This window comes from Tauraco erythrolophus, chromosome 21, assembly GCF_009769465.1.
Source record: "Tauraco erythrolophus isolate bTauEry1 chromosome 21, bTauEry1.pri, whole genome shotgun sequence".
Classification (NCBI taxonomy): Eukaryota; Metazoa; Chordata; class Aves; order Musophagiformes; family Musophagidae; genus Tauraco; species Tauraco erythrolophus.
In genome coordinates, this window is record NC_141485.1 from 4,002,468 (window position 1) to 4,030,188 (window position 27,721).

General features: G+C 43.3%; 1 protein-coding gene across 1 annotated transcript in view; it reads right to left on the reverse strand.

Moving 5' to 3' along the window:
* The window catches only part of VPS53 (VPS53 subunit of GARP complex), a 69,076-nt gene that overhangs the window by 26,916 nt on the left and 14,439 nt on the right, over nucleotides 1-27,721 (reverse strand). The window contains exons 5-14 of the mRNA XM_086624544.1: nucleotides 21,640-21,726; nucleotides 21,245-21,360; nucleotides 19,999-20,118; nucleotides 14,345-14,423; nucleotides 12,935-13,078; nucleotides 11,640-11,782; nucleotides 10,800-10,941; nucleotides 9,117-9,218; nucleotides 5,648-5,742; nucleotides 355-597 (exon numbers count right to left, since the gene is read on the reverse strand). Coding sequence (XP_086480670.1) covers nucleotides 355-597; nucleotides 5,648-5,742; nucleotides 9,117-9,218; nucleotides 10,800-10,941; nucleotides 11,640-11,782; nucleotides 12,935-13,078; nucleotides 14,345-14,423; nucleotides 19,999-20,118; nucleotides 21,245-21,360; nucleotides 21,640-21,726 — 1,271 coding nt within the window. The remainder of the gene's footprint in view (nucleotides 1-354; nucleotides 598-5,647; nucleotides 5,743-9,116; nucleotides 9,219-10,799; nucleotides 10,942-11,639; nucleotides 11,783-12,934; nucleotides 13,079-14,344; nucleotides 14,424-19,998; nucleotides 20,119-21,244; nucleotides 21,361-21,639; nucleotides 21,727-27,721) is intronic.

A 27,721-nucleotide genomic window follows, 5' to 3' on the forward strand; every position in this document is an offset into this window, starting at 1 on the left:
ATTCTGAAAGCCAGACCTCTCTGAAGAGACTTGGGCTGGCATTTCAAAAAGGACTTCAAGAAACTGTAAATCTGATTGCTAATCAAAGCCAAATAAGCTACTCTCCAGGGGCCCTTAAAAGAAAAACAACGCCGTAACTGTCTATTTGTTCTCTTTCTGTTTCTCAGTGCAACAAACCAAACTTGTGAGAAAATCGTGAAGCGAACGTAAGTCACGTTGCTGCTATGTGGTTTCTTTGACACTGAAACGTAAGTGTTCACGAGTATCTATTTACTAATTATCTCTACAAAGCATCTGCTCCTCAATGGAATGTCTCACCAGACGGTGCTGCAGTGTTTGGGAAGCAAAACTCACTTGGGCAGGTTTCCAGACAGAATTTTCCAGGCATATTCCCGAAGGTACTTCTGGAATATGGTGGTCAGGGCTATCATGGGCTCGCCTGTGCTGAGCTGGGAGCACTGCACCATGCACTTCTTGTAGTACACGAAGAGGTCGGCACAGCTGGGCAGGACGGCCCCTCCTTCGTCCACGTTGGGCTTGGGGGGACCTTGAGCCTTGAAGTCAGCCACAAACCTGTCAATCAGCTCGCCGAGATTTCTGACGTGGGGGAACAACAGGAAAATATTTCAGTATGTTGAAAGAAGAAACAGAGGGAAGAGAGAGAATAACACATCAAACCAGATGCCCCGTCTTGTGACACCAGCAAACACATTCAGATTTTAGCAGCTGAGTATTCCAGCCCTTTCTTATCTCCGCTCTCTCAGCACAAACCTCATACAAGAACGAGGACCGGACTGATAAGTAACGGCCTTTTGTACTCCAGAGTTTTAGTGGCAGCTTCGATCTGTTCTCCAGTCACATACAAAAGCTCATAAGTCTGCCAGGACTGGGTTCAGCACATTTGATGCAAGTGCATAAAGCTTATGCTCAAGTTTCACTCCTGGCACCGACAAAAGCAACAGTCGAGCTTCCTGTATCAGTGGTCTCTGGAGCAGACCTCAGGGAATACGGCTTTTAAAGGGATGTGCTCAAAATGGTGTGCCATTTGCCATTTCTTGGTCCCATTTGGATACCACCTGGTTTTGCACAACTTCACACATCCTTTAAAGAAGTTTTATTTAGCATGAGCGCAAAGTGCACTTCCTACTTAAACTCTTTTTAAAAGCACAAAAAGCCCTCCTATTGTCTCCAGTGATTCATTATAACCCAGTCCTTACTCAAATATTTTGGTCTTTAGGCAACAATAAACTTCACTTCACCGTTTCATCACGACAAAAAGGCTTTTCTAGCATGGCAGAGGGCCAGAACCATCAATATAGAACCAAAAGAAGTCTTCTGATCTTAGGGAGTTCTTCTGGTCCTACTCCTCCAGAGACAGCACATCTGTGTCAGGAACCAAGACCAGCTCTCCTGACACCGGAGCTCAGCTAAGTGGAGTAACCTTTGCCAGATGGAACTCAATTACAGCAATAAACCTCCTCCCCCAGACAAACAAAAACATTCACCCTTCCACAAGGAAGTTTGGCTTTTGAGGAATATATAGACATTTCAGACGACAGAGTGGCACTCCACTGACCAAAAGGAGTTGTCAAGTTCCTGTATTTTATATTCCCGTTTCCACTACAGTCTTGGCTCCACTTCCCCCAGCTCTCCCCTTCCCACAGCACAGCCTTCACCCCTCTCACCGCTGACAGTGTAACACCTGTGCTGTGCCAGGATCTACAGTATCCAAGTAGAAAGCCAAATCCTTAGAAGGAGAATGGGAGAAGAAAGAACCTGAACTGCAACTCCTGCAAGAAACAGGACTATCTTTTTTTATAAAAAAAAAAAAAAGAAAGCAGCATTACTTTATAGTTAATATATTATCATTTTTCAGCAACAGACTGATTAGACAGAATGGCAATGCTGTCCATAGAAATGACAAAATGTTCATTAAAATCCTGTGGAAGAGTTTCAACTTGCAATGTTCTCCTAATCTTAGGCCAGCTCACAGGACACCCCGCATGACACCAGAGTTCATGCAAAGAGACTGCATCAGGGTCTCCTGGGATGGGTATGGCCTTATTGCCGGCACAGCAGCTGAGGCTCTTTAGCACATTCTCACTTACCTCTGCCAATGAAAGGGGAAAAAACCTACCAACGATGGAAACTTTTCCCCAGTTTCTGTCTTTTCTTTCTTTCATCTTATGAAAGAGAAAAAACCACTCTGATTCCAGTTGACCATAGAATTCAAAATGCTGCACAAGTGGAAGAGGTGACTTGGCTCTTCCTCAATAAACTTACAGATTGCTGCACCACAACGGATGAGCTCCTACCATGGATGATCTGCTGGGCCAAACTAATCTATAGAAACATGCTTGCAATATCAGGGCTTTAAGTCACAAAGCAAGGCTCTTTGGCTCAAGTTGGGCTCACAGGCTATTGCAAAGACAAGTAGCCCCTTTTTTTCATGCTTATTGCTTGCTGCTCTGAGCACTTCACATAGCTCTGATTCCACACACACACTCAGTTCCTCGGCTTTGTTACAAGAACTGTAAAAACATCAGGGTGCTCAACTGATGTGATAAATCTCTACGCTGGCACAAGCAATTGAACGTTGAACCAAAGCATTGATTGTATTCGACCACAGTGAAGCAAAATATACCTCCCCCCGTAGCTGCAGGAGAGCCAAACAGATGGCTGCGGCAGGAGGGCTCACACGTGCTGCGAGCTGCAGCATTCCTTCAGGTTCTCAAGTAAAGGGGACATGGCTTGCTCCTTGTCAAAAGTCCCACTGAACAGCTGCATTTCCACCTCTGCATCTGCGCTTTGCTCCATCTGGGCAACAAAGTGAAGCTTTCTTAGAATTCACCAGCCACTTTCTTTTTTTTCACCTTCATTCTCAGTCTCAAGGCACCGGGAGGAATGTCAATGGTTTTTGTTTCTTTATGCTTACTCCACATGTTCTCCTCTTCTTCAAGGCAAAATGAAACGTATCTATGTTTTCCCAGTCCCCCAAGGTCTTGTCAACTGGGATGCACGAGCAAACACAGCTGTCCAAAATAGCTGGGAGAGCAGCGCTAGAGCTTCATGCTTGTTCTGATCCTAACCTGGACAAACTGCCTGTCAAAGGCTGGCCACGAGGACTGCTCTGATTTCAGCATGGGATGGATACAACCAAAATATCGGGATATGGTGCACTGAGGGAACTAATATATTATTAATGCACACCTCAGCTGATGTCAATCAAACTTCCACATTAGTCTCCGTTGGCCCAAATACAATATGAAGGCTAAAATCTCTGTGTGCTACACTGGGAGCACAAAGAATTTGGCAGAAAAAGCCACTGGGAGATGAAATACGAAGAAGGCAGGAGAGCTACAGAAAAGGAACATTTTCTCTAGACAGACTCTGCAAAAGAGCTCAAAGCAAATTCTCTGGTAGCACAGATGTGGTATTTCTTAACAGTAGTGTATTTATTGGGAGCAAGAACTCTCCAAATCTAACCAAGAGAAAATATGAAATTAAATCTTATAAAGAGAATTTTATTTCGGTTCTTAAATCCTTTCACTCCTATATTCCTCTTCCTTTTTTCTTTCACTCGACCTATTCAGTGTTTTTTCTGCATCTCTGGCAACCACGAGAGGAACAAGGCAACTCCTCAGCAGCAGGAGAGAAGAACACGATGCTTACTAAGTCAGTCGGTTTAGCGATGTGAACAGTTGGTATCTGTTGGGCACTGGGGAAGGGCAAGGGCATTGAGACACCTGGACCGCCTGTAGGATAGTTTCCATGGACTTCATGGAGGCCACAAACACCCACCACAAAGAGAAAGTGCCAGTTTTTTGAACAATCTGAATGCGCATGTGCATTTTAGCTCACTTCACCATGGCTCTGCACACTCTCAACACTGCAGACCTGACAGAGCTCTTCCTTCACTCCAGCAGAACAGCTCAGCTCACACGTGGTGCGCTCCCCTTGTTCCAACAGACCACAAAGAAGAGCTCAAGACACATATCCCAAAGGGGCAGAAACGCGATCTGCTTCGCTGTTAAGAAATCTGATATTTACACTGCAGCTAAGGGTGGAGAGCAGCATCTTTCAAGTCTTTCTTTCAGGTGCCTCCTCTTAAATTGCTACAGATTTTGGCACCGTGTTTCTTTAAATGGGTATGGAAACAATTTTTCAGGAGAAAAGGTCCAGGCTGCTTTCTGCCATAGACTTGAGGCAATGATGAACAAAACTGTCACACTGCTCTCACTATTCAGAGCCCAAATACACAATTCATTATCTAAGCAACTCCTCATTTTCAGACATCAGCAACAGATTCCTCAAAAGTTCAATCAAAGGGGGAAGAAGAGAGAAAATCATAAAGGAAAGCAATTTTTGGCAGACAGGGGCAGCATGGGGAATACTGTGGCAGTTTTTCTTTGAACTCCTTACAGCCTGTGGCTATAAAGCTAATATAAAACATCTCAGGATTGCAAAGGAAAAGGAAAAAAAAAAAAGCAACTGAAAGGGCTAGGAGCACAGTGGGTTAGAATTACCAAAACGGGGAATAAAATGGCCCCCAGTGAGAAGGGAAGAAATATCCAAACAAGTTAGTGCTCAGCTGGCTGAGGGCAGGGAGGGGGAAATATCTGTTTCTCTTTGTTATACTGCAGAGCGGAACCTAAACCCAGCATGACAGACCATTGTGCAAGCTTCTATCTATTTATTTATTTTAAGCATAAAAGGTTGATGGGACATGAGAAACCTTTTTCAAGATGGCTATCTTGGAGTTTGGACAAAATCAGGACACTACGAGCCTCGAGTTCTGCACTCTCTCATGTGCAAGTCCTTGGAAGATAGAAGGGTGGAGACAGATGAGTTACATGAGGCAGGCATCTCTTTCTCCTTTCCAGCCACCTACCTGCACTGCAAGACCCTAATTAAACCCTTTTCAACTATCTCCTCTCCCAGTGGGCACTGCAGTTGTTACAGAGATGTTATTCAAATGCTGGTGTGAATCGAGGTGCACAAGAAAGTGTGGTGAGAGCTCTAAAAACTTTTCAGAGCTCTAAGCTGAAAGCTCCTTTCATTCAAGTTATTTTGCTGCAAGTCAAAGAGGAAGATGGAGAAGAGTTCTAGGGATTAAAGCCTCAGACAAAGTCCTAATCTGTGAGTGATGATAATGTTATCTTACAGCCTGCTCGCCTACAGCAGCTTTCATCTAAGGATCTCAAATAACTTTTTTCTGTAAAGCAAATCTTGAAACTCCTCTGCCATGAAGTCACATGTGTATTTTACAGAAAAAGTAAACCTACTATTTGTGGAAGACGTGAGACGAAAGAAAGGCATATGTCTGGAGTGGGAATTGCAGAGGCAACAGAAGCAATTTCAGAAACACTAAGCCTCTTCCGCAGAAAGGCAGCGGGCATCGTTCCTGCAGGCCTTTGCAATTACAGCTGAAACCAACACCCACAGCCCTCTGAACGCTCATTTTTTGCCCAAGCAAAGGTCCCACTGATTCTAACTTTCTCGAACCACAAATACTGCTCCCGATGGAATCAGAGAGCAGGCTTTCAAGAAATTAATTTTCTGCAGCTTGAGTACAGAATCTAGTACAATCCAACTGTAATACACATTCAAAAGCAAACAAACCCAAAAGAGCACGCTGGTCACTCACTTGTCCTGGGACTCGATATACACATAAAGGTGAGGCTCAAAGCACTTGGAAACAATGCCATGAAAAGGATTGTCAGGAACCTTTGGCTTCTTTGGCTGTAAGAAAACATTTAGAGTGTTGGTTTCAAATCTGCCCTGAAGATTTGACCTAGAAGAAACAGTAATGCACAGGAGGATCTAAGTCTTTAGAAATATTACAATACACAAATTTACTGTCAAATAATCAAAGATACATACAGCATCAGTGGATCCAAGTCTTCCCTTAGTGCTACAGAGCTGTTAATATTCCAAGGAATTACTTTTCACTTGTAAAATATTCCTATCCTTACAGAGAAGACTGCTGCATGCTAACAGATTTCAGTAGGAGAATCTTAATGTACTTTGTAAACAAAACATTGCTGCACCCTTCAAATAGTAACCAGACTCCACTAGTCACCTCTGAAATGAAATGCAGCAGTTATTTGGAAGCAATATTGAAAAATTCCTACATTTTAGAACATTAAGGATAATAACTCAAAGTTACAGACTTCATCTGGGTGAATTTTATTTAGATAAACAGAACGTAATTACTGGAGAAGCTGGAATTATACAGGCAACACGACAGGACCGCTGTCACTGTGAAGCATGTTTCTGGGGATGCAAAGACTTCTATTTTAAAATCACATTTATGGCATTAAGCACATATGCCATTTGGGAGTCATCCGGTTTACTCTCAGCTTAGTTTAGTGCTGCACTCTATGCAGTGGCCAAGCACATCTCACTGAGGCCACTGGGACTACTCACACGCTTAAATTTGTGCATGTTGCAGTACCAGGCTGGGCAGGGCCTTTAGGCTCATCTTCACCCTACAGCTAGATTTTTTTTTTTTTTTACCGATAGACAGTTTTTCTTGTTGCTTGCCGGCAAGCTGACAATTTTTCACTGCCTGCAAAGAGGGCTGCAGTGACTCTGGAATGGAATTCTTGCCTCTCTCCACAAAAAGCCAGGATCAGCTCCCAGCCAATGAAGATATGAATTTTTCCAGTTGGAATTTCTTTTGAGCATAAGAAAAGCAAAACAAGAGAGTCTAAAGGACATACTCTCCTAAATGACAGAGGAGGTGGCATGAAGTCATTTGCAGAAATAGCAAAGAACGACAAGACAAGGATTGCTCCAAAATAATTAAGACTCAAAGACACAATGAATACTAACACATGGCTGCAGACCTAAAGCGAGCTAACGGTTTTATGGAGACCAGACCACCTCTATGCGACTGGCTTCATTAACCTTCTCACTGTGAGCATGACTGGGGAATGTAAGTTTTTACAGCTGTGGGAGGAAGCCACTACCCAGCATTCTCCGTCCCAGCTTCTTTGCCAGCGTCTGCCCGTTTCTGCCGGATGCACACGCTTCTCGGAGCCGGGAGGAAAACAATAGGTGGTAATTACAGAAACCTTCCAGTCGCCAAGTCTCCAGGATGGCAGCACCAACGCAAGGTCACAGATTCATGATGTTTACGATTTACCAGGCTGGAAGAGCCAACTCCCAACGCAGGACTGGTTTTCTGTGTGTGCGCCTGTGTCTTTGCATCATGCTGCTCCCAGCATGTCTGGTGGAGAGAATACTAAATCTTTTAACAGTAGCAGTGAAGCTGTATTTCTGAGTGCGCAATTCTGTCCAAAAGCTGCAGATGTTTAAGCTATTTCCTCCTCGAGTTTGATGGAAATAATAAAAGGTTACTGTTGTCACAGTAAGGAGGTCTGCAGCTGGCCCAGTTTCCTTTCATTACTATCCAAAGTAAACAGATTAAAATGAACTGCTAGGATCACTAAAAGAGGTTCTTTTTTAACATGGATTCTCCACCTCACCCCCAATTCTTGTGCTCTCTCTCAAGTGTCTTGAAGAGCTTTGAGTGGTAAACCTCTTCCATCTTCAACCCTTCCTGTCCCTTCTCTTCTTCAGCTAGAGACCTCCAACATGAACCCACTAGCACTAACCACCAGCTGTTGGCACTTTGAATTACTGGGGCTTATGGGGCTCCCATGTGGCAGACAGGCACCTGTGGGGCAGCCACCCTTGCAGCAGAGCCCAGCACTGAGTTGTCAGCATTAACACAGGGCCTATCTAGAAAGAGAGGGCAACCTGCCACAAACAGCATTTCAAGGGATAGCTCAATGGATGCCTTGGTACCAGCCTCCCCACGTACAAGGAGCAAAGCAGTTCCTTTCTCAGAAGCATCTGAACTGTTTCTGGCCAGGGCTGTGCATTCTACTGTTCACTAAAAACAGCCCTAGCAGTCTAAAGAGGCTTTGCAATTTGTCTCTTCACCTGCCTTCTAGCACTATGGACTTCTCCAAGGATGTCCTCTCATCTCAATGCTGCACATCAGAGCCATTACAGATACGGGAAAGCAAGCTCTTCACCAAAATTACACTGCATGCGTCTCCCTAAATTTCCAATCTCTGTTTTCTAGATCACTGATAAAGTCTGGCCAACATCAATTGTCCAAGTTGTATTTTAATGGAAAGAGCAAAACTTTGCTTAATCATTCTGTTTCAGGACTTCTGCTGTGGGTGGAAGGCAGAGGGCTGTCCTGCTCGAGCGAAAATCTGGAGGGGATGCACTGCACCAAACTGCGCTGATAGAGAGATATCACCCCACAAACTCCCCAGGACCACAGATCTGAGTGGTTCCTAGAGCCCTGGTCATCCATCAGGACACCCCCTGTAAACAGTCTGTTTACAGGGCTGTAAACTCACCAAACAAAGAGAAGGTACCTGCCCCAAGAGACTTACAACTGAACATTCAGAAAACATCTATCTGGTGAGAAAAAAATACGAGGCTTACAGGCTTTGATATCGGTGCCAAGTAAAACAATTGTGTTTACTATTCACTCCTTTAATGTTTGCAGAGGGCTTTGGAAACCCAGTGCTTTTCCAAGTGGTTAGGTGTTGCCGGCTTTGCAAAGGTAACGGATGAAAGCACTAGAGAGATAACAATCCCAGAAGTAATGTATCTGGAGTGAAAATCTAAACCTGACACTTGAAAGTTCAATGAGTTGCCTGGTGACTCCAGACTTAGTTTGCTTGGCTGACAAGGCAAAACACCAATTGCAACTGCTTGCAGTGGGACATTCTTCCGGGATCTGAAAGCCCAGCTAAGCTAGTTCATCTTTCTTTGACAGACACCCTGTAGTTACATTTGAGCTGTTGCTCTACGGGCCAGAACAGAATCCAGCTCACTCTCACGTGGCAGTATTGTCTCCGCACTATTAACTGAAATAAAGATTGCTTTGGTTTCAGTGAAGTGAGCCAGAGCAAACCATGGTCATACTGGGAGCCTGTATGCTGCACAGAGGACCAAAACTGTGCTAAATTAATTGCTGTGAAAACAAACCTTTCAAATCAATGTGATGGGAAAAGCCTAGGCACCACCAGGAATTTTGACAGAGAAACTCCTTAACTGACAACCAGAGAACTTCAAAGACTTACTTTGTCCATATCACTTCTCTCAATCACAATCTCATCTGTGTCTGTCCCAGTTTCATCCTCCAGAAATGGGTTGGTGGAGGGAGGTGGCACTTCTGGCTTTTTCTGTTAAAAAAAGAGGAAGCTCCTTAGAGAACAGTCTGTTTTGTTCCCTCTCCCACACAGCTGCATCCATGTTTTGCTTTACTAAGCCCTTCAAAACACTGTACAGCAGTTTGTCTTCTCGAAGCACAGAGGTGATTACAGAGTGCCAGGCAGTGCTTCTCCATCAAGGTCAGGACACACTCCCTCCTACCACTGGGCCAGAGCCCAGTTCTCTCTTCATCGCTCCACCAGCACCCTCTTCAGCACCCTCTTACAGCCTGCTCTTCTTGCACTCACGCTCACCCACTCTGCCTGAACCAGCCCTGGAAGGGGCATTTTGACCAGCATCAAACTTCCACTCTCTCAAACCACATGCTCCGAAGCACGTGGTATCCTCCAGGAAGACCCACGACAGCAGACCCCAAAACTCTGCTGCTGCAGTAAGCCCTGCATTCCTGCTCCTGCCAGACTCCTTGTCCCCACTCACCAGATAGTCATTTATGATTATGGCCTTCATTTTGTGCACAAAGCAGGTCAGATGATGACATCCAGAGTGCCATAGCCTCTAGGCAGCTCAGAAAGGGGGCCAGAGAGGATTTTCTTTTACTTGAAGTCACACCCTCCCCTTCTGTTTTTCTCAGTTGTAAGAGCTTCTGTGCCTACCTTCTCCAAAGGGATAAAAACCCAGTGAAGCCAATTTAATTAAAGCTGCAAATTTAGTATGAAATTTGTCAGAAAAATAAAGCCATGTTCTTGAGAGATCTAAATTCAACCAGGAGGAAGACCTTACAGGACTTCCTTTTTTAATTAGCAGTACCTACTGATCCACAGCAAATTACAAAGAGGTCCAGCAGGCTTGCCTCGTAGGCTGAATTATCACATCCAAGTAGGCTTCGAGACACCAGCTGGACAGAGAAGCCAACCTCAAAGCCGTGGCTTCCGAGCCGCACGTGGACTCTCTGCTCCCAGGGCACTTGGCTGGCAGAGCTCTTGGCTGAGATTTCAGGCAGAAGCAGCACAGAGATGACCCCAGAGATATTCACTGAGCTGTTTCTCTTGGCTCTGCCTTCACAATCTACCAATGAGACACTGCAAAGTGGAAGCTACCAACGCCCCTGCAAGTGAGACTAACCCAACAGACAGTGTGGGACTGAAAGTCAGCACCACGCGGTGAACGTGCGGTAACCAGAAACGAAGAGAAAAGGGGACTTTCAGTTATAATGTGTCATTGACACGCAGAGAACAAACATTATAATGCAGTCACCATGCCATAATTACTTTGTGGTTCTCCACAGCAATGTGGCTTCAGTCACAAACAGCAGAGGGCCCAGGGGAACCAAAAAAGTACACAATTGATGTACCTTCCCTTCTTGTGAGCCCTGGGCCACCCTCTCTACCACACTCTGCAAGATCAAGAATCACCTTCCCATTTACAACCCACTACACACAGTCACACTAAACACCCTGACGTGCCAGCACAAGAGGAGGCTGTACATGCCACTTTTTGCAGTCTCCCACTACCATAGCTACGTGTGAAAAGGTTGGTTTTTTTCTGCTGAAGAAGTTGTGCACTAAAGGGCTGCTGTTTAGAAATCCCCTTACCGCTGTCCCATCAGCTAGAGTGCAACCTGAGAAGCGCTTAGCCAGAAGTCCTTCAAAGTTGGTTGTCCTCTGAATTGCAAACAAAAGCAATTTCACCTCAATCTCCTTTGCTCTTGCGCGCATTATCTTTGCGAGCTCTGTCCTGAAAGAGAGGGGGGGAAAAAGAGAAAAAACAAATGTGGATTTCTATAAAGGGAAAGATCTGAAACCTAACACTGTAATTCAGCCTATTCCCCAGAGACACTTTTCATCACAAAATTCAAGCTAATTCCTAAGACGCTCTCTAACATAAAACTGCTTTACAGATCACATTTCAAACATAACCGCAGTTGTTTAGAGCTTTGTGGGTAACAGGACCCCATCTCCTAACACCTCAGTGCACCACTGCAGCCTGGAAAGTCCACAGCATCAAACCTTGGGAAGCGCAGTGTCTCTGACCGGGGTCCCAGAACAAAGGCAATGGTGCTACTGGGACTCCAGCTGGCACCTTCCTCTGGTATCCCATCTCTGGCTGGCAAGGAGCAAGGCCCGAGGCAGTCACACCATAGTCAGCTCATGCTATTTCTCTTGGCCTTTAATACTACTGATTTTTACCTCTATTACACTGAAAATTGATTTCCACATCATCTCACTCTCTCAAGAGTCCACACAGTTTTAGTGATACTTCTCAGGGTTTTCGCTCTCCACTTGCTTTCAATCATGGGCAATTCTACACAGGTATTTGAAAACTGCCTGTAGAGTCCTATGGATACACGACGGATTTGGCGAAAGACAAGCCAACCTTTTGCTTTAAGGAAGGTGACTCTGCTGGGAAGCATCGTGAGCTCCCCAGACGCTCACCTCGTGACATGGCAGAACTCCACAGCGATGCGCTCCGTCATGCACCACTCCTGGGGAAACATGCGCCCGTACTTCTCCTCGTAGTCCACCAGCTGACGCTTTATCCAAGCGTAGCGCCTGTCGATCTTATCCAGCCAGGCCACCTGAGCAAGATGGAGAACATCATCTTTAACAGCAGCAGCTGCTAATATTCAGCCTGACTGCTTCTCTGTGCTGCCGTAGGTTCTGCAGAGGAGCTTGGGCTATCGATCAGCGCGAACCTGACCACTATTAATAACGCTTGGAACGGTGAGTCATTCTTCAAAGTGCTTAAACACATGCCAGACTGAAAACCCTATCTCGTGCGCATTAAGAGAGCAAGTGCTGTTGAAAACGAGGATAACAGCGCTCCTAAATCATGTAGGTACTATCGAAAACTCAATCCAATAATAACTCATGTGATCCCACCCTCTTTGTTTCACAGAGAGGCTGAAGTCAACAATGGGATGAGAATGCAGGAATTCCTGGATTCTCGTGTTCAGCTGGTTTTCACACTCTGGGGACTGTGGACCCATAAACTTCTACAAGAATTTTTACAACATGACCAGGATGAAATTTCCCCCCCCCCAATATTAGCGCCTTCTGGTCAAAAAGTAGAAAGATTAATCCAAACAACTTTGATGGAAAAATGCTTTTTAAAATGAAGCATTTTAACCTTTTTCTCCTTTTTGTCACAAACTGTCAAAATTTTGAAATTCTTAAAATACATTTTGAAATAAAGTTGGTTTTGTCTGTTTGTTGTTTTTTTTTTTTCAAATCCAAGATGTTTATAGTAAATTTTTAAAGTTTTTATAGCATCAGGACAGGAAGTTTAAATAATTAGCTACAAAGATTAATCTATTTCCTGGCAATCCCTCCCCCTGCTTTTTAGGCATTTTAAGGGTTTTTTGATTGTTTGTTTGGGGAGAGGTGTTGTTTTTGAAATTTTTTGGGTTTGCAATTTTCAGAGTTTTATTTTTCAAACCTTTACTGGGCAGAAAGTATATCTAACTTGAATTTATTTATTTACTATATGAGGGGAAAGCATTTCCAGTGCTGATATATGAAACTGAGGTCTAAGGTGGGAGGAAGTCATCCTGGCAGAGACGACATTGACTCCCAACTCATCAGCCAGTCCGTATCACACCCGCAATTCACTGCTTCCGAGCCCTCGGGTTAGAAACATTTCACCACAGAAACTCATGGAAACATGAACTTTGTGAACGCCAGCAGAGCAAAATGTGAAATCCAAATGTAGCTTGCTAAGCTTCCCTTACATCTTGGTTTTCCTGGAAAAGGACCAGATACTCTGAGAGGTGTTGTTTAATAAATTTCTTGATGATTTCCTGTTTGATTCTGGGATCCAGGACATTGGCGACTAGACACGCATCACGTAGGACATTGCTGGGTCCACCAGGCCTCTATCAAAATAAACAGGAACAAATGATTTAAGGTTAAATATGAATAGGTGACTGTAAATTGTACTGCATCCAGGTTAGCCTGTTTTTATCCTTTCCTATTACTCTTCTCTTTTTGGTGCTTCTGCTGCTACTCTTTAATACTTAGGCATCTGTCTTCTGTTGGATGAAAACTGAACTCCTTCCATTTTCCTGGCTGTAAAGTTGTTCTGTAGCTCAACAGCCTGGAAGCTCCCTAATGCAGAAGAGCAGCCAGCTCCATCGACAGAAAGAACTGTTGTCCCACCATTTCTGCAAAGCCTTGCATGGTCCTAGATATTCTGAGGTACAGCTAAGAGAAGGGGCTGACAAGTGGGACAAGCAAAATTACAAGGCCAAATTAACGAGGGAATTCATGGGTCCTTTTCTGCAAAACTGAAGGCCAAATTACTGAAGGGAAAAAGCAGTCTAGAGATGATCAACTTGTAACACCTAAAGTAGTATCTGCTCATCTGCATTGATATACCATGACATGAGTGGCGGCGACAGAAAATTCAGCAGCATTTAAAAAAAAAAATGCTGTTTTGAAGGTATGTCACATGGGCAGAGACTTGCCCTTCATCAGGGATCTGTTCTAAATAGTTTTCTCATTGCTGTACTTGCTAGTTTTATGAAGAAATGAGCAGAGCTGGTATTCTGAGAGACAGAACCAGTGTTTTCTTTGAAATGAATTCAAAATTCAGTTTTCATCCACTACCCCCCACTACTGTTTGCAAGCATTTGGATGCATAATTTTGAGGAAGCACATTGGGTGCCTCAGCCCTAGCCCAGATCTGTACCTGTGCTGTCTGAGTAAACCAGAGACAAACTTGGTGGCAGCATCTCAACAGACAGCCTGTGCTCGGCTTTCCCTAAACACAACACGGACCTTTCGTGTCCAGCAAATAACGGGTGACCTGGGCAAGATGCCGAGGGAACCCCACTTTGGTCTACAGGGCCACACGTGAATTGCCTGGGGCACTGCTTCAATGCCTTGCAGACCTCACTGCAACAGATGTGCACAGCACAACAGAGGAGGGGTGTCATTCCTCTCCCCCATTCACTCAGAGACAGTGAGACATACACCTAGCACCCTACAGGTTGGGAGACTCATTTGCTTTCTAAAACACCTCTTGAAACAGAGAGAGATCAAATCTAGATGCAAAATGAGATTAAAACCAATGACAATTACATGGAATAGTTTTCAGCAACACTTTTCAAAGGGAGGAAGAGGGGAAGTGAGAACTTTACCTTTGTACCTTGAGAAGGAAAGGCTTCCTCGAAGTCAGCCAGGATCTGCTGTCCCAACTCATTCTGCGCTGCTTTCACCCTGATGAGGACAGAGGAAGCAAGGGCTTTGTTGGTGGTACGACTTCTTTGTTCCCTTGCCTGCAAACACTACTTCAAAGTGGACTGAAATGCTAACAGCTACATGAAAGTTTTTAAGGGAAAATTAAAAAAAGCTAAGAAGAAAACATCCACACTAAGAAGGTCTGTATGTCAAAACTGGGAGAGCATTTGCTCCCTGAATGACACTGGGATGACAACTCCAGCTCTACAGCATCAATCCCTGAGCTGTAGCAGAGCACATCCTAGATGCTCTTGCCCTGCTGCAATTTAGCATTTCAATAAGGGCCAGTTAATCAGCTGGGATCCTTTGATGTCAATGTGATCAATTTACCTTTATGCTCATGTATGTCTATCACATTTCAATAAAAGCATGTTTCTAACACAATGTCTCAGTCTTCATCGTGAACCTTTCACAGTTCCAGGTGCACTTTTAAATGCATCCATGTGAACACTGTTGGCTGCGGTTTTATCCTATAAATCCTCCACGTCTTAAGAAGCATAAAAGAGCAAAGGTATGAAATGGGTGAAAAAGTTTTGAACAATCTTTCTCTTTATTTAGCTGAGAGAATAAAGCTTCCAATTTCCAGAAACAAAAGTCAATACAGCTTAATTGATACTTCTAGGGAAATGGAAATGCCTACACATACTAGAAAGAGCCAAAACAAACAGTTAGGCACTTACATCCCTCTGAGCCCTTGAATTCTTCCATCACTTTTTATTATACTGGAAACGCTTTAAGGCCTAAAGTGATCATTCAAAGCAGTGGATTTTTCCACTGAGATTGATATGTTAGAAAGAGCGGCTACATTTACTTTCGTGAAAATGTTTGTTCAGACTGTGGGGAGAAGACCTTGGATTTTATTTTATTTTTTTTGTTTAAGACTCCTCAACCTTATCAAGGAATGATCTGCTGCTTTAATCTTCCCATTTGAGGTCCATTAGTAGCGAAACACTACGAGATGACCTGACAATGCTGGATTCTTTAATGGTGCTAAATGCAGAAAATTCTAGGTCTTTTAAAAGTGATGGTTGAAATAACTTTATATCTGTGATTTAACCGTATGTATGACCTGCCTTACGCAGGATTTATTTATGGGGATTTTGCTGAAAAAGCTTCCTGCCTGCAAGGTCAAACATAATTCTCACTTAAGCTCTTTGCTTCACAGGAATGTTTAGAAGCTCCTCTACTCTTCCAGGTATAGATCCCTAGTTAACACCTTCAAACTGTGAAATGAAAGGGATTCACTAATACATTGAAATAAATAGAAGCAGTGGGAAGTTTAAGCATTAAGGAGACACTCAGCCCAGCAGCCGCAACCACAGATATAATCTGCTTACATTGCACAAGTAAGCACTAGTAATTCATGTGAGAAAGCATCACAGAACCAAACTCTGATCCTTAAGAAAAAGGAGCAAAAAAGAAGAAAAAGACAGTAAACATGGATTGAAAAATTTTACCTTTTAAATAACTGAGAAAAAAAAGAAGTCTTTAGTATTAGGAATCACAGAAATGAATGAGTTTGTACAAACAACTGGAAGTATTAGCTGTGGTACTTCTTTCCTTACGACCAGCTACGGGGACCTTCCCATTTGACAACTGCTGCGGTGTAAGCACAGCGGAGGCACTGAAAGGAGCAGCAGCCGGACTCCTAAAGACTCAACAAATTTCAAAGAGGCACTGTCAAGCAGTTAAAAGCCCTGTCCACAGGCTTTGTTGGTTTAGGCTCTGATTCAGGAAAGTACTTAAGGATAGTCTTAATAGGGATTCTCATATCCTTAAATTAAGGAACTTGCAGGAATGCCTTGCTGAACTGGGATGATAAAAATATATTTTTTTAGAAAACCTGTCCTGCTTAAAAATCTCTCAAAAGCAAACATGGAAAATAAGTTTTAGCTTTTTTTTTTTTTTCCTTTGTATTTTGTAAGATAGAGATAGGGCAGAGACATCAACATAATGAAAGGTTTAGGTATGTGTGAGCCACAACAAGGAGCCTCACTGCCCTCCCAGTAACCGTCGCTCTTTACCTAAACACACAATTATTTTTCTTCCAGGAGCATGCAACCAGAAACATGAAAACCTTTACGCCATCTTTTTACAGAGTGATTGCTTTAGGCAAGGAACACAGGAAGGCACTTGCTTTAGCCACTGGAGATAATCGCTCCCCATGGAAAGCTGTGAGCCTTTCAATAATTCAGAATAATCTTCATGCAATGGAAACCGCAGCGATAAAAGCCTCGACCCCACGGCTGGCTTCACTCGCGTTCACCGCTGCAGGACCGTTTCTGCACACGTATAAGGGCGTGTGTTTAATCTCTTGCAGAAAATGAATTGCCCACTAAGGCTCAGCAACCCCAGGCACTCCCAGCTGATAACAGATTTAGGATCTGGGGTATCGCAGCAGCCGTCCTGGCTCCCCCGCAGCAGGGAACTGATTTTTCCTGGGGTTGCTCGCATGTGCCAAAACCTTTGGTTACACGAGTATTAGTGACTTTTGTTTCTCTGACTTTTGTTTTATTATTAGTGGCTTTTGTTCTCCGTTTCCCCCGCCTTTAAAAAAATAAAAACAAGAAAACCCACTGTTATGTTTCAAATGACATTAAATTACTAGAAACCACAATTCCTTTAGCCAAAGCTACCAGAAATCTTAAACTACGCCTGGCAGCTTGCTGAGATAAAAAGAGGCTGAGCTAGCCTGTTTTTCTGTGGCAAACTTATAATCATCTTTCTCCTAAATACTTTCCAGGCTTTTTTCCACTATCTGCTAGGCTTTTCGACCACTTTCATGGGTGGGTTTGTGACCACTAATTGTACGCTCCCTCCACAGACAGAAAACAGAAGAGGATTGAGAGATAACAAAATATTGCTATTTACGACAACAAACAACTTCCAATGCACCATATAAGAAGTTGGTTTAGGAACACGATGAGGAAAATATTTATATTTGGATGCGAGTTGTAACATTTTTATATCAACACTCAACAGGATCGGCACAAGAAACCAATTAATTGAGAGTCCAGTCAGGTTTCCAATGAATGCTTACAGTGGGATTTTCAAAGGCACTGAACAGGTGGAAATCAACATTAAAAACACATCGTTAGTTTTCCCAGCATGCAGGAGCAGGAACCTAAATTGAACACCCCATGACGAAGAGCACATCCAACACCACCAAGCAGGCGCTTTTCCTTCCCATGGTTTCCCATTCATACTTGGCTTCACTCCATTCACACCAAGAAAGGGAGGCTCTTTATTAAAGAAATCTGCTCGTTTAGCAGTGTATATAATAGACTTATTGTAAGTAATGGACTTTGGTTACTGTCACAGCTCTGTGCCAACATCTACTGAAGCATTTCTTGCTTTTGCAAACATCCAAGAGGCTTCACTTGTACCATTAAACCAAATTCACGAGATATCAAACCCCAGCAATTTCAGCCTAAAAACAGCCTTGCGAGAAGCCAGGCAAACTTCCTTTGATGTTTTATGAATCACGAAAGTATTTCCAAGCAAAGAGAGAGAAAAGTCAGCTCCAAATTGGGCCCTAATAAGTACACGTGTAGTCAAACTCCAAAGCAGATATTACTGTGCCATAGAACTCTCTGCAGTAATTTGCTGCCTGGATGTCAAAGCAGTAAGGAGATCCCAGCAACACCCTGGGTGCAGCTCTCCTTTCGCCCCACAAGCAGCCGCTTCTATCACTACCAGATGGTGCAACTCTCCCTGTGTAAACACTGGAAGGAAAACCCTGCCGAGGCAATTCTAAAAATAGGAGGAACAGACTTTCTTGAGTTTTTCAGATCCTTATCTTGAAGGGAGAATAAAACAAAAGAAGTTTTCCTCCATGTCCTTGCCAGTCTCTCTGGCGTGACTTGAAACCACTGTGCCTTTTAACAGCAGCATGAATTGCTTTCTATAATTATCAGCAACTACAAAAGTATTAAATAATCATCCATCAGAACGGGAAAACCAGCCAGAATTCTGGACCAAGGCTTAAATTATATTTGGCCTTAAAAAGGCCAATGACAGCAGGTTTCTGCCTAAGGGCATTACCACTCTGGAAGAAAATGAAGCAAGCTATCTTTCTGAGCACGAGGTTGGAATAGACAACAGCCTAAATTCAGAAAAGCACTGACATATGTTTATATTTCCTTGATGTTCACGTTCATTTAAGCAAATGCTTATGGTCAAATTCTTTGTTGAAACAAGGCCCCATCTCTCTCTCTAGATTTAGGGTGGATTTTTCTTTTGCTCTGTCTCATGGATTCCATCTGTGTTTTCTGGAAGAGGCAGTTATACCGTAAAGAAAGTCCAACAGATTTACATGAAAATATTACAAACAAATCACTCAAACACTGTTTCCATCACTAAATGGCACAGGCAGCCAGCTGCTGTCTTAGCAAAGGGAATTAGGAAAAAAATTAATTACTCCTTCAAATACCTCTGTAATGAGCAAAGTCATCTTGGGCATCAAGAGGATGGTGGTGACAGATCTGCAATTTTCACACTGAAAAGAAATGCTATCAGGTATGGTTGTGTCATTAAGAAGGTTCATCCCTAACATTAATAGGCTGTTTTCACCTCTGAGCTGTGCTCAGCACTACTACAGGCTGTTAAGCAAACATCATGTGTGTGATGTAAAAGAAATAAAGCCCTCTGTAAAGAAGAAGAGTAGGTTTTGGCCAGGAACAGCAATGGTCCCTAGAACAGGGAGAGCCTCGTTCCCTCGACACCCAGCTGTCACGTCTCAAATGAAGCCAAGACCCTAGAAAATCTGGTGGCTTAGTCACCTCTGAGCCTTCACCTACTACTGCTGAGAACGGTGGGCACTTGCTGTTGGAGCTGCACCAAAACTCATCAAATTTAAACGTGTAACTCCACATTAAAAATACCAAGACTATACTAGCTCAGCATAAATGTTTAGAGCAGTCAGGTGTCCTGCATCCAATTTTGGGAAGATTTGCTATAAGCCTCAAATCTCAGCAGAGACGGGCAACAGGAGCAAGTTTTGGCTGAGAAAACTCAAGGTGCTCAGAATAACCGAGTTTGGCAAATGCATAAGAAGTCCTGCCTGCCTAAACCCTTGGGCAACTACGCAGTTTGACAGCAATTCGACAGCAGAAGGCACATGTCTGGGCAGAAAGGGGCCCCAGGCACCGTGGTGTTAATGCATGTATTTCTGGTTCATGCCGGGCTGCTGAACTGTATCACTGAGGTTAAAAAAGCAGGAGAAAGCATCACCTCAGGGTTCACCACAAAAACCTGCATATGAAGATCACAGAAAACAATTTGCGGTTCCGCAGATTACTCCAGGTAAGGTAAATTAAAAGCCAGTCAAGAAGAAGTGCAGATCATTCATGAATTAGATCCGTACTGATTACTGTTATTTAACAGGATAGATTGCTCAAGATTTGTGTCCAATTTTAACCTGTTTGTTTTGGCTGGAAAGAAGCTCAAAGGACCATGTCAAGCCTTTACATCCTCGAGAAACTGATTCTGCCCAACACATTTTCTAACCTTCCGTCCCAGCAGGAATGTAAGTGCTCAGGTTTGACCATTTTACCTTTCAGAAAGCTGTCGAATCTGCGGAATCCCCATGTATTTGTTGAAGTGCTCTAACACGTTCACCACACCTTGGAGAAGGTTGGCAACCTCCCCATATTGTCTCCTCCTGGTCATAGCCCTGTAGAGGAAATTAAAGATTTACAAAGGCAGGTTCAATGAAAATCCTGGGTGGTAATTCCACAGGTTACCTCATCCCCATGGGGTCATGCCGGTCCCTATTGACATTTATTTTTCTAAAATACACAACTCTTCATTAACATTCCAATGCAGCATTAAAATTTCACTTAACTGATGCTAAAATAAACCAATCTGGCACACAACTAAATGCTTCGAAAAACATAAATGTCAAAAGCAACACTTGGCAAAGAACATGTAAACTACTGAATGCATCCGCTTCCCAGCATGGGTCCGGATGCAGTAAATGTTATTTCACTATAATGACCTGAGTTAAGCCATTCGTCATCACACACAAAGTGTGAGTTAAAGCTTCACAGGGAGGAGAGTCATTATGCTGAAAAGCTATTAGCCTTGACTTTTCTGTTAATAACTTTCACAGGGAACTGATAGGAAAAAAAAAAATCAAGTTGATTTATTTTTATTTCATCCTTTAGGATCATTCTAATGGAGACAGCAGCCTAAGTAAAATTTAATTCCGAACACTTAACAACCCAGTGTTCGTGCAGAATTTGCTACAATCTAAGAACAGGCTGTGCCTGTGTCTTGCAACTTCACAGATGCAACATGTAAAAAAATGGATTTCCCCAGCCTGTGTTTTCCTCAAGCACATTAAAAAAACCCACAAAGGATTATTAGAAACATCTAACCCCACTTCACACACAGCACAAGCTGTAAGGCTTCTTTAACTCATTCTCAGAACTAGAGTAGACCTTTCCAAAAAAGAGATGTCAGTCCAGTTTAAGACATGAGACTGATAAAAATCCCCCCAAATCCCTGAAGAGCACAACCCTAACGAGGATACTTAACTGCACAGACTATCTTACTCTTTAATGAAGCCAGACTCCTTCCTTATCACCAAGGATCAACACAGCAATTCAAGCGATCGATGCTGCAAACCCTTAAATACAGCACCATGGGTTGCAGGTCCTAAAAATTAAGACTGCAACGTATTAAACAAACTTCTCTCCAGAAATACGAGCAGCTGTTACAGATCTCTTCAGAGCACTGCATCAAGCTTAAGAACTGAGCAGTGGCGTCGAAGTACCACTAAAAATTCACAGACTTACTCCAGTGAATCCACACCTCCCGCCAGCATGTGCAGGTGATTGAGGGTGGTGATGGAGGTGGTCAGATGACGCTTGGCATGATCTAGCTGCTTGATATCCCGTGTGATTTCTTTGACCTAATGAATGAAAAAACAAGAGTCTGGTTAAATACCAAGCCACAGTAACTAAATTTTACGGAGGTAAGGAGGGCTCTCTCCTCCCTTTGGGACTACACACATGATGGCTCTACAGCCATGTTAACACAAGGACATGGGTACAGGTTCAACACAGGCTTGACAGCAAATTACCAATCAGTCAGCAGGACCAAAGACAAAAAGTTCTCTTCTTAACAAGAACTGGAAGCAAAAGTCAGTGTTCCTCTCCCTTTCAAAGGCTAGAAAGAAACTGCTGCTCACCATTTGTTCGGATTTTTCAGCCTTGTCTTTAATATCCTTAATTTTACCAAAGAGCTGTTGAATGGCTTTCTGGGCTTCTTCCAGGGCCTGGAAAAGAAACATGATCAGAGTGGAAAGAAAACCTGTGTTCAGTTTTCACCTTCTAAGAAACACACAGTCGCTCCCTACAGCCCCTGGGCTGGAGCAGTGGAGGGGAGCTGTTTTCTCACAAAGAAAATATCATCAGCACATCAAAAGTCAATGCACCACGTTGGGATTTTCAACCTGAGTGGAGCAGGGTTTCAGTATCCACTTTACTCTGGCGAAGGTGGATAGAGATATTCTATGAAAGCACATCTATAATAAGAACTATTAATAGGTTTAAGGTTATTGCAACAAATTTTGATGCATTAAGTGTGGAAAAATATGTAGAACTTACTCCTGATCAATATGTATTTAGAGCAAGAAAATGAAACCTCCACGAAACTCTATGCTCATCATTAATTCCAAATAAAAAATGCACATTACATATAGAACACTGAGTGTTTGCCTAAAACCCTCACCGAATTAGCAGGATATTATCCTGTTGGAAAATATGATGCATATTTTGCTGATACCTTCAGGGTGAGCAGCTCAGCCTCCCACCCACGTGCAGGAGGAACAGCTCTGTCGAGGCACAGAAGAGAGGGCACGGGTCGAGCAGGGAAAGAGGGTTGAGTACAGGATACGGACCTCACCTGGATTTTTGTGCTATTTTACTGCAAGCTTCTTAGTGCATCTGGACCCCTTTATACAACCATGGTGAATCCTGACCTCACACAACCAGTGTGAGCTGCACGTGGGTTCAATGAGTGAAGACACATGTCCAAACGCTTGACTTCTGAAGTAATTCAACACGTTTTGCCTTCCCAGTCTGATAACATTTCCAGCTCCAGCTCCACTTTGTTTCCCGCTGTTAAGTGGGCTTCTATCCCTCTTTTTTTATATCCAGTCCCATGATCAAGATTACAGCACAAGCTACAAGCTCCTTCAGTGAATAAATTTAACACATCTTCATTTGGAAATGTGTGAGCAAACTATCTGCCAGGAGCTTTTGCTGGAACATAGCTGCATTATAATAAAAGTATAAAAGTTGGAAACGTTTTATAACTCATTTTCCAGAGGAGAGAAAAAAAAAAAGTCTCCTCTGAAATATCTTGTGAATCATGTGAAAGTTAACACTTTATCTATTAGTGTCACACAGCTATCATATGGCATGTTCGACCAGGGAAACGAACACACAAACGTGCTGCAGGGACAACTACATCAGAACCAAACACCAGCACCTACCTTCTCGTTTGGCTCCAGCCTAGCCAACTTCTAGAATAACGTTTTCTCTCCTCTTCCATTTAAGGCACACGGATAAAACACAAACCAAAGAACTAAAGAAAGCTCCTTTCAACATATTTAACTACAGTCTCTGTACTTGGTCTCAGACCACGGCTGCAGCACATTACTCAAGTGGGCTATTAAGCAAGAAGTAACTGTCCTGCACATTCTGAGATTTGGAATAGGTCTGTAAAAAAAAAGTTAACCTGAAATTCTTCACAGGTGCCAACTGCTATGTTTCCCTTTGCTTCAGCACTAATGTTAAACACTAATTTCTCTGCATGATCCCGTGTAAGTCAGAGCTGCTGAGTTCTCCAGAAGAAGAGATGAGGTTTTAGCCAGCCAACAAAAAGATTGTCCGAAAAGAGACATTATCCTTCTTCATATCCAAAGCCAAGGCAATCTCACAAAACTTATTAAATCTTTGAATCATCTCAAACCAACCTGCAGGAACAGGTATTTGTTAGGATTTCATGTGTGCAGAGCCACTTGGAGGCAAGGTACAGAGGATCGGCCGTCAGGAGCCTGAGGAGGGTTTTACACACCAGGCAGCACAATAGAACAACGCAGACACACAGCAGGACCATCCCAAATTCCCATCTTAGACACATCTCTGATGTATCTCCGATCCCATTCCACTCTCCTAGGGCTAATTTTTCAGATGCAGGCTCAGACAATAGCCACAGCTGCTCTCCTTAGCATGACTGCCCAGGCAACCTCTGAGACCTCCAGCCATCCACCGCAATCCTTTCACTGGGGACGGTATCTCGACAGTCTTCAGCAACCAAATTCAGAGTAAACAACACCATGAGTGAGGATTTCCATCTCAGGTCTTCCAGGTTTTACATGAAAATCCCTATCCACAAAGGGAAAACTCTCTTATCTGTTTTCTGCGTGAGACAGAATATCATCTACTCGGATATGGGGATCTTTTCCAAAGTTACTGCCCATAATTTATCCTCAGATAATGGCCCAAACAAGGATTTCTATCTGCCCACATATCAGCAGTTTCTCTTTTGCTCACTGTTAAGAAACCACACTCAATCTATTTCCCTAACAGGTCACGATGTTATTTAATAATACTGTGACAAAAACCAGCAGAGCCTATTTACAGGAAACTGGTTTACACCTGAAGAACATATTCCTGCTGCTCTCTGGCTCAGTGGAAACCAGCGCACGCAGCAGTGGGCAAACTCCCCACCCAAAAACCACCCCTGGAACACCGACCAAAGTAAAACAGGATTTTGTTCTCATACACTTAAAATGGGCAAAAATAAAGTGAACTGGTGTCATCAGCTGGGTCTGACACTTGCAGCTTTTACCTCCTTATAGACTCTGGAAAAACACAAACGAGACGACATGTGCTCTGCCCCCGTTTGATGAATTAAAGAACTGTGGTCTCCTGCTGCTGTGAAAAATAACACGGCTGGGACATCGGGGAGAGACCGACCAGCAGCTGCCGTTCTGCCCGAGTTCTGTATGGCATCTCTTAGAGAAGAGGATACGTTTCCTTAACTCTTAAAATAAAAAAAAACCACACGTACAGAGAACTCAACAGCAAGCTTAGCGGACTTGAGTAAACCAGAATTGCTCATAAACACTAGTTTCATTCCTTAAAACTTGCTTCCAAATATTTGCTTAGTCATTAAGACGTAAATCTTCAGTTACTCTCCTAAAAAAGAGCTGCATATTCCTTATCTGAGCCAGAACACAGTAATTCATCAACATGCTTGTTTTTTATATAATTTACATTTAGAGATGAAAACATTTATCTAAACACACAAAATATTTGCTGAAAGTAACACTGCACGAAAATCTATTTTTTTTTAAGTCAGGAGGGCACAGTCAGGCAGACCCGATGAGAAGTTCAGAACTGAAATAAAAGTGTTACTTCTTGCACAAAGCCTACAATTACTCTTTCTTATCGTACTTCTTTAAAGAAACAAATGAAACATTCCAACTGCAGATTCAGAAAGTAAAATACTGCACATAGAGGAAGGAAATAAAGCAAACTAACCAATAATGGAGAAAAACCTTCACCTCCCTGGCCACTGTAAAGACAGAGTAAAGCAAAAACCAAAATCAAGGAAACACAAACTTAAGAAAATATCTCGTATTTGATAAATGATGTTCATTATTAAGGGATAGGAAATCAATATCTGGAGCATGAAAGTAGGTTTAATTGTTCAAGATGTAATACAGAAGTTTATTACTGTATCTAACAATTATTCTTTTCCCTGTAAAACAGGAGAGGGGAAACCACAGCCACATTAAAGGCTACACTGCATATTGGTGACAAAGCATTTTCCTTCACACTCTGCTCCCGTTAAGACAATGAATCATGAGTTTTAAAAGCATTTTCTTACTGCTTTTGTTATTTTTTTAACAGAGGGTTTATTTTGGACAGAAATTCTAAACCCAAAACAATATCAAGAGAATAGGAGTTGTTCTTATTCCAGCATAACCAATTTACACAACAAGCGACATCCAGTAATCTCACATCTGCAGCTTGACAGGAGGTTCACCTTGCATTGCCCATTTACTGGGTTCCTCACCAGTGCAACCAGGAAACATGCAAATGTATGCGCCCCCAAACAGCCTACAAAAGTGAAGTTATTGTGTTTCCTTTCTTCTAGCGGCAGTTCATTTCAGGGGCAGAGGACCACAAATAAATAAAGAGATTGGATACATAATCTGTTGTAGTGATATGAAACAAGGATGTTGAAATTAAGGTTGCGATGTACTGGAAAAACACCATATGACTCTAATCAACAACTGAGCCTGCAAGCTACAATTAACCCATCAGCATTATTTATTAAACTTGATGCAACCTCTGAGGTCCCCGAACGCCAGACACCAGCCCAGAGATAGGGCACGGACAGGGCTCGACTGCCTGGGAGATGCAGAGCCACCAGTCAGCAGCGGCTGAACCGCAGCCACGGCTACTTAGAGGCTTTTTCCATAACATTTGCCCCTGGGGTACCCCAGCTGCTCTCAGTAAATTTAGCACATAGAGTAGGACCAGTAACAGAGTGAGAGATTCTAGACAGAGCCCTCAATACAAGATGGGCTTCAGCTACATATCACCTTCCTCCTCCTCCGGTGTAGCATGTCTGATCCTCTGCCCTGGCACGGGTTCAGGAGCACATCCCAGCTGCCAGAGGGATGCAGGCAATAGCAGGGTGTGATGGCAGGGTGAGATGCCAGGGTGCCTCTGTGGGGCACTGCCCAGCTCCACATGTAGCACTGCAGCAGGTACAGCCCCCACACCCGCAGAAGCAGGGACCCAAACCACAGTTCAGGGGGAAACACACAGGGATCTTCCAGTTTAAGGACATGATGTATTTTTAGCCATCCCCGTTTCTCAGCCAGCCTGTATTTATGCAGCGGAAGCTGCCCTGCTCTTGTGTTACCAGCAGAGGTGAAATGCAGGAGACTGAGAAGCCACATGCAGGAGTTGGAAGACTCAACTCCATAGGGCACAGCCAGACCTCAGGTAAGCTGGGCAGACAGTGAGCTACAAAGGTTATCATCAAATTCTCCAAAGCTGGAGGGAAAAACATGGTACTTGGATCAGCTACAGCTCTTCAACCTTCTTCACCTTGAGATGTAACAGGAAAAGAGTCCAACACGTCAGTGTAAAACAATAGGGAGTGAAGTTAAACCATGAATCACTAAGAAGACGACAGCCTAAAGAATAGCTTTACTTGGCATTACCCCAAGCAACTTCTAAGGTCACTCTGCACATCATCACTTGTGTCACCTTTATACAGGAGATCTTCCAAGCAGCAAAAGGAGGAAAGAAAATAACCCAAGTGAAAGGTGGGACAAGACCACATCTAATTAATTAGATTTTGAAGTGATGCATCCTTTAAAAGGTTACGTTCCAGCGGTTTACAGTACCACATTGACATTAACACACACAAAAACAGTACTAACAACAATCTTCAAGCCGAAAAAACAGTTCAGTGAATCACAGCCTGTGTCTCTGAATCCCCACAGCCGCTGCAGATGGACACAGCCCTCTCCTTCCCCTCCCAGCCTGGGTACGGAGCTGCCACCTTGCTCTCATCAGGCAGTGGCGGCTCATTAGTGGGTGTGTTGATTTCTAAATACCTCTTTACTCATCCCATCAGGAATTTTGCACAAGCAAATAGTGAAGTACTAGGAAATACACAGACAGGAATTGAGAGGCTGTGTGTTACTACAAAATGTCGCTTAACTGGGGAAAAAGCAAATTTTCAGAGTCAGTTTGCTTGCTTAGGAAACTCTGAGCTTGGGGACTAACTGAATTAACACTGTTCTGTCCCCAGTAATGGTTAAAATACCTTGATGGTTTCCATGTGCTGACTGGTGTTGTGCTAGAAACGTGCTAGTTTTATTTGATTCTAGCCAATATACATTTCAATTGGATGTTATTACTCACATCACAAAGCTGCCCTCTTTTATAGACACTTGACACATCTGCCAAATTCACAGCATCCAAATGTATTTTTAATGGTACAAATTGGGCTGTGGTCAGGATGCTGAGAATTTAATGCTCCTGGATTGGTCCCCACTCTTGACTACAGAGCGTTAATGCTTCTTTCATTTGCTGCCACACTTACAACCCAGATCAATGAAAATTCTAGACCATGACTAAAAATAAGCTCCCATCCCCAACTCTCCAAGGAGCCTCAGCTGCGGAGATTTCAAAGAAACCCCTGCACACTGTGACCAGCCTAACCATTTCTGC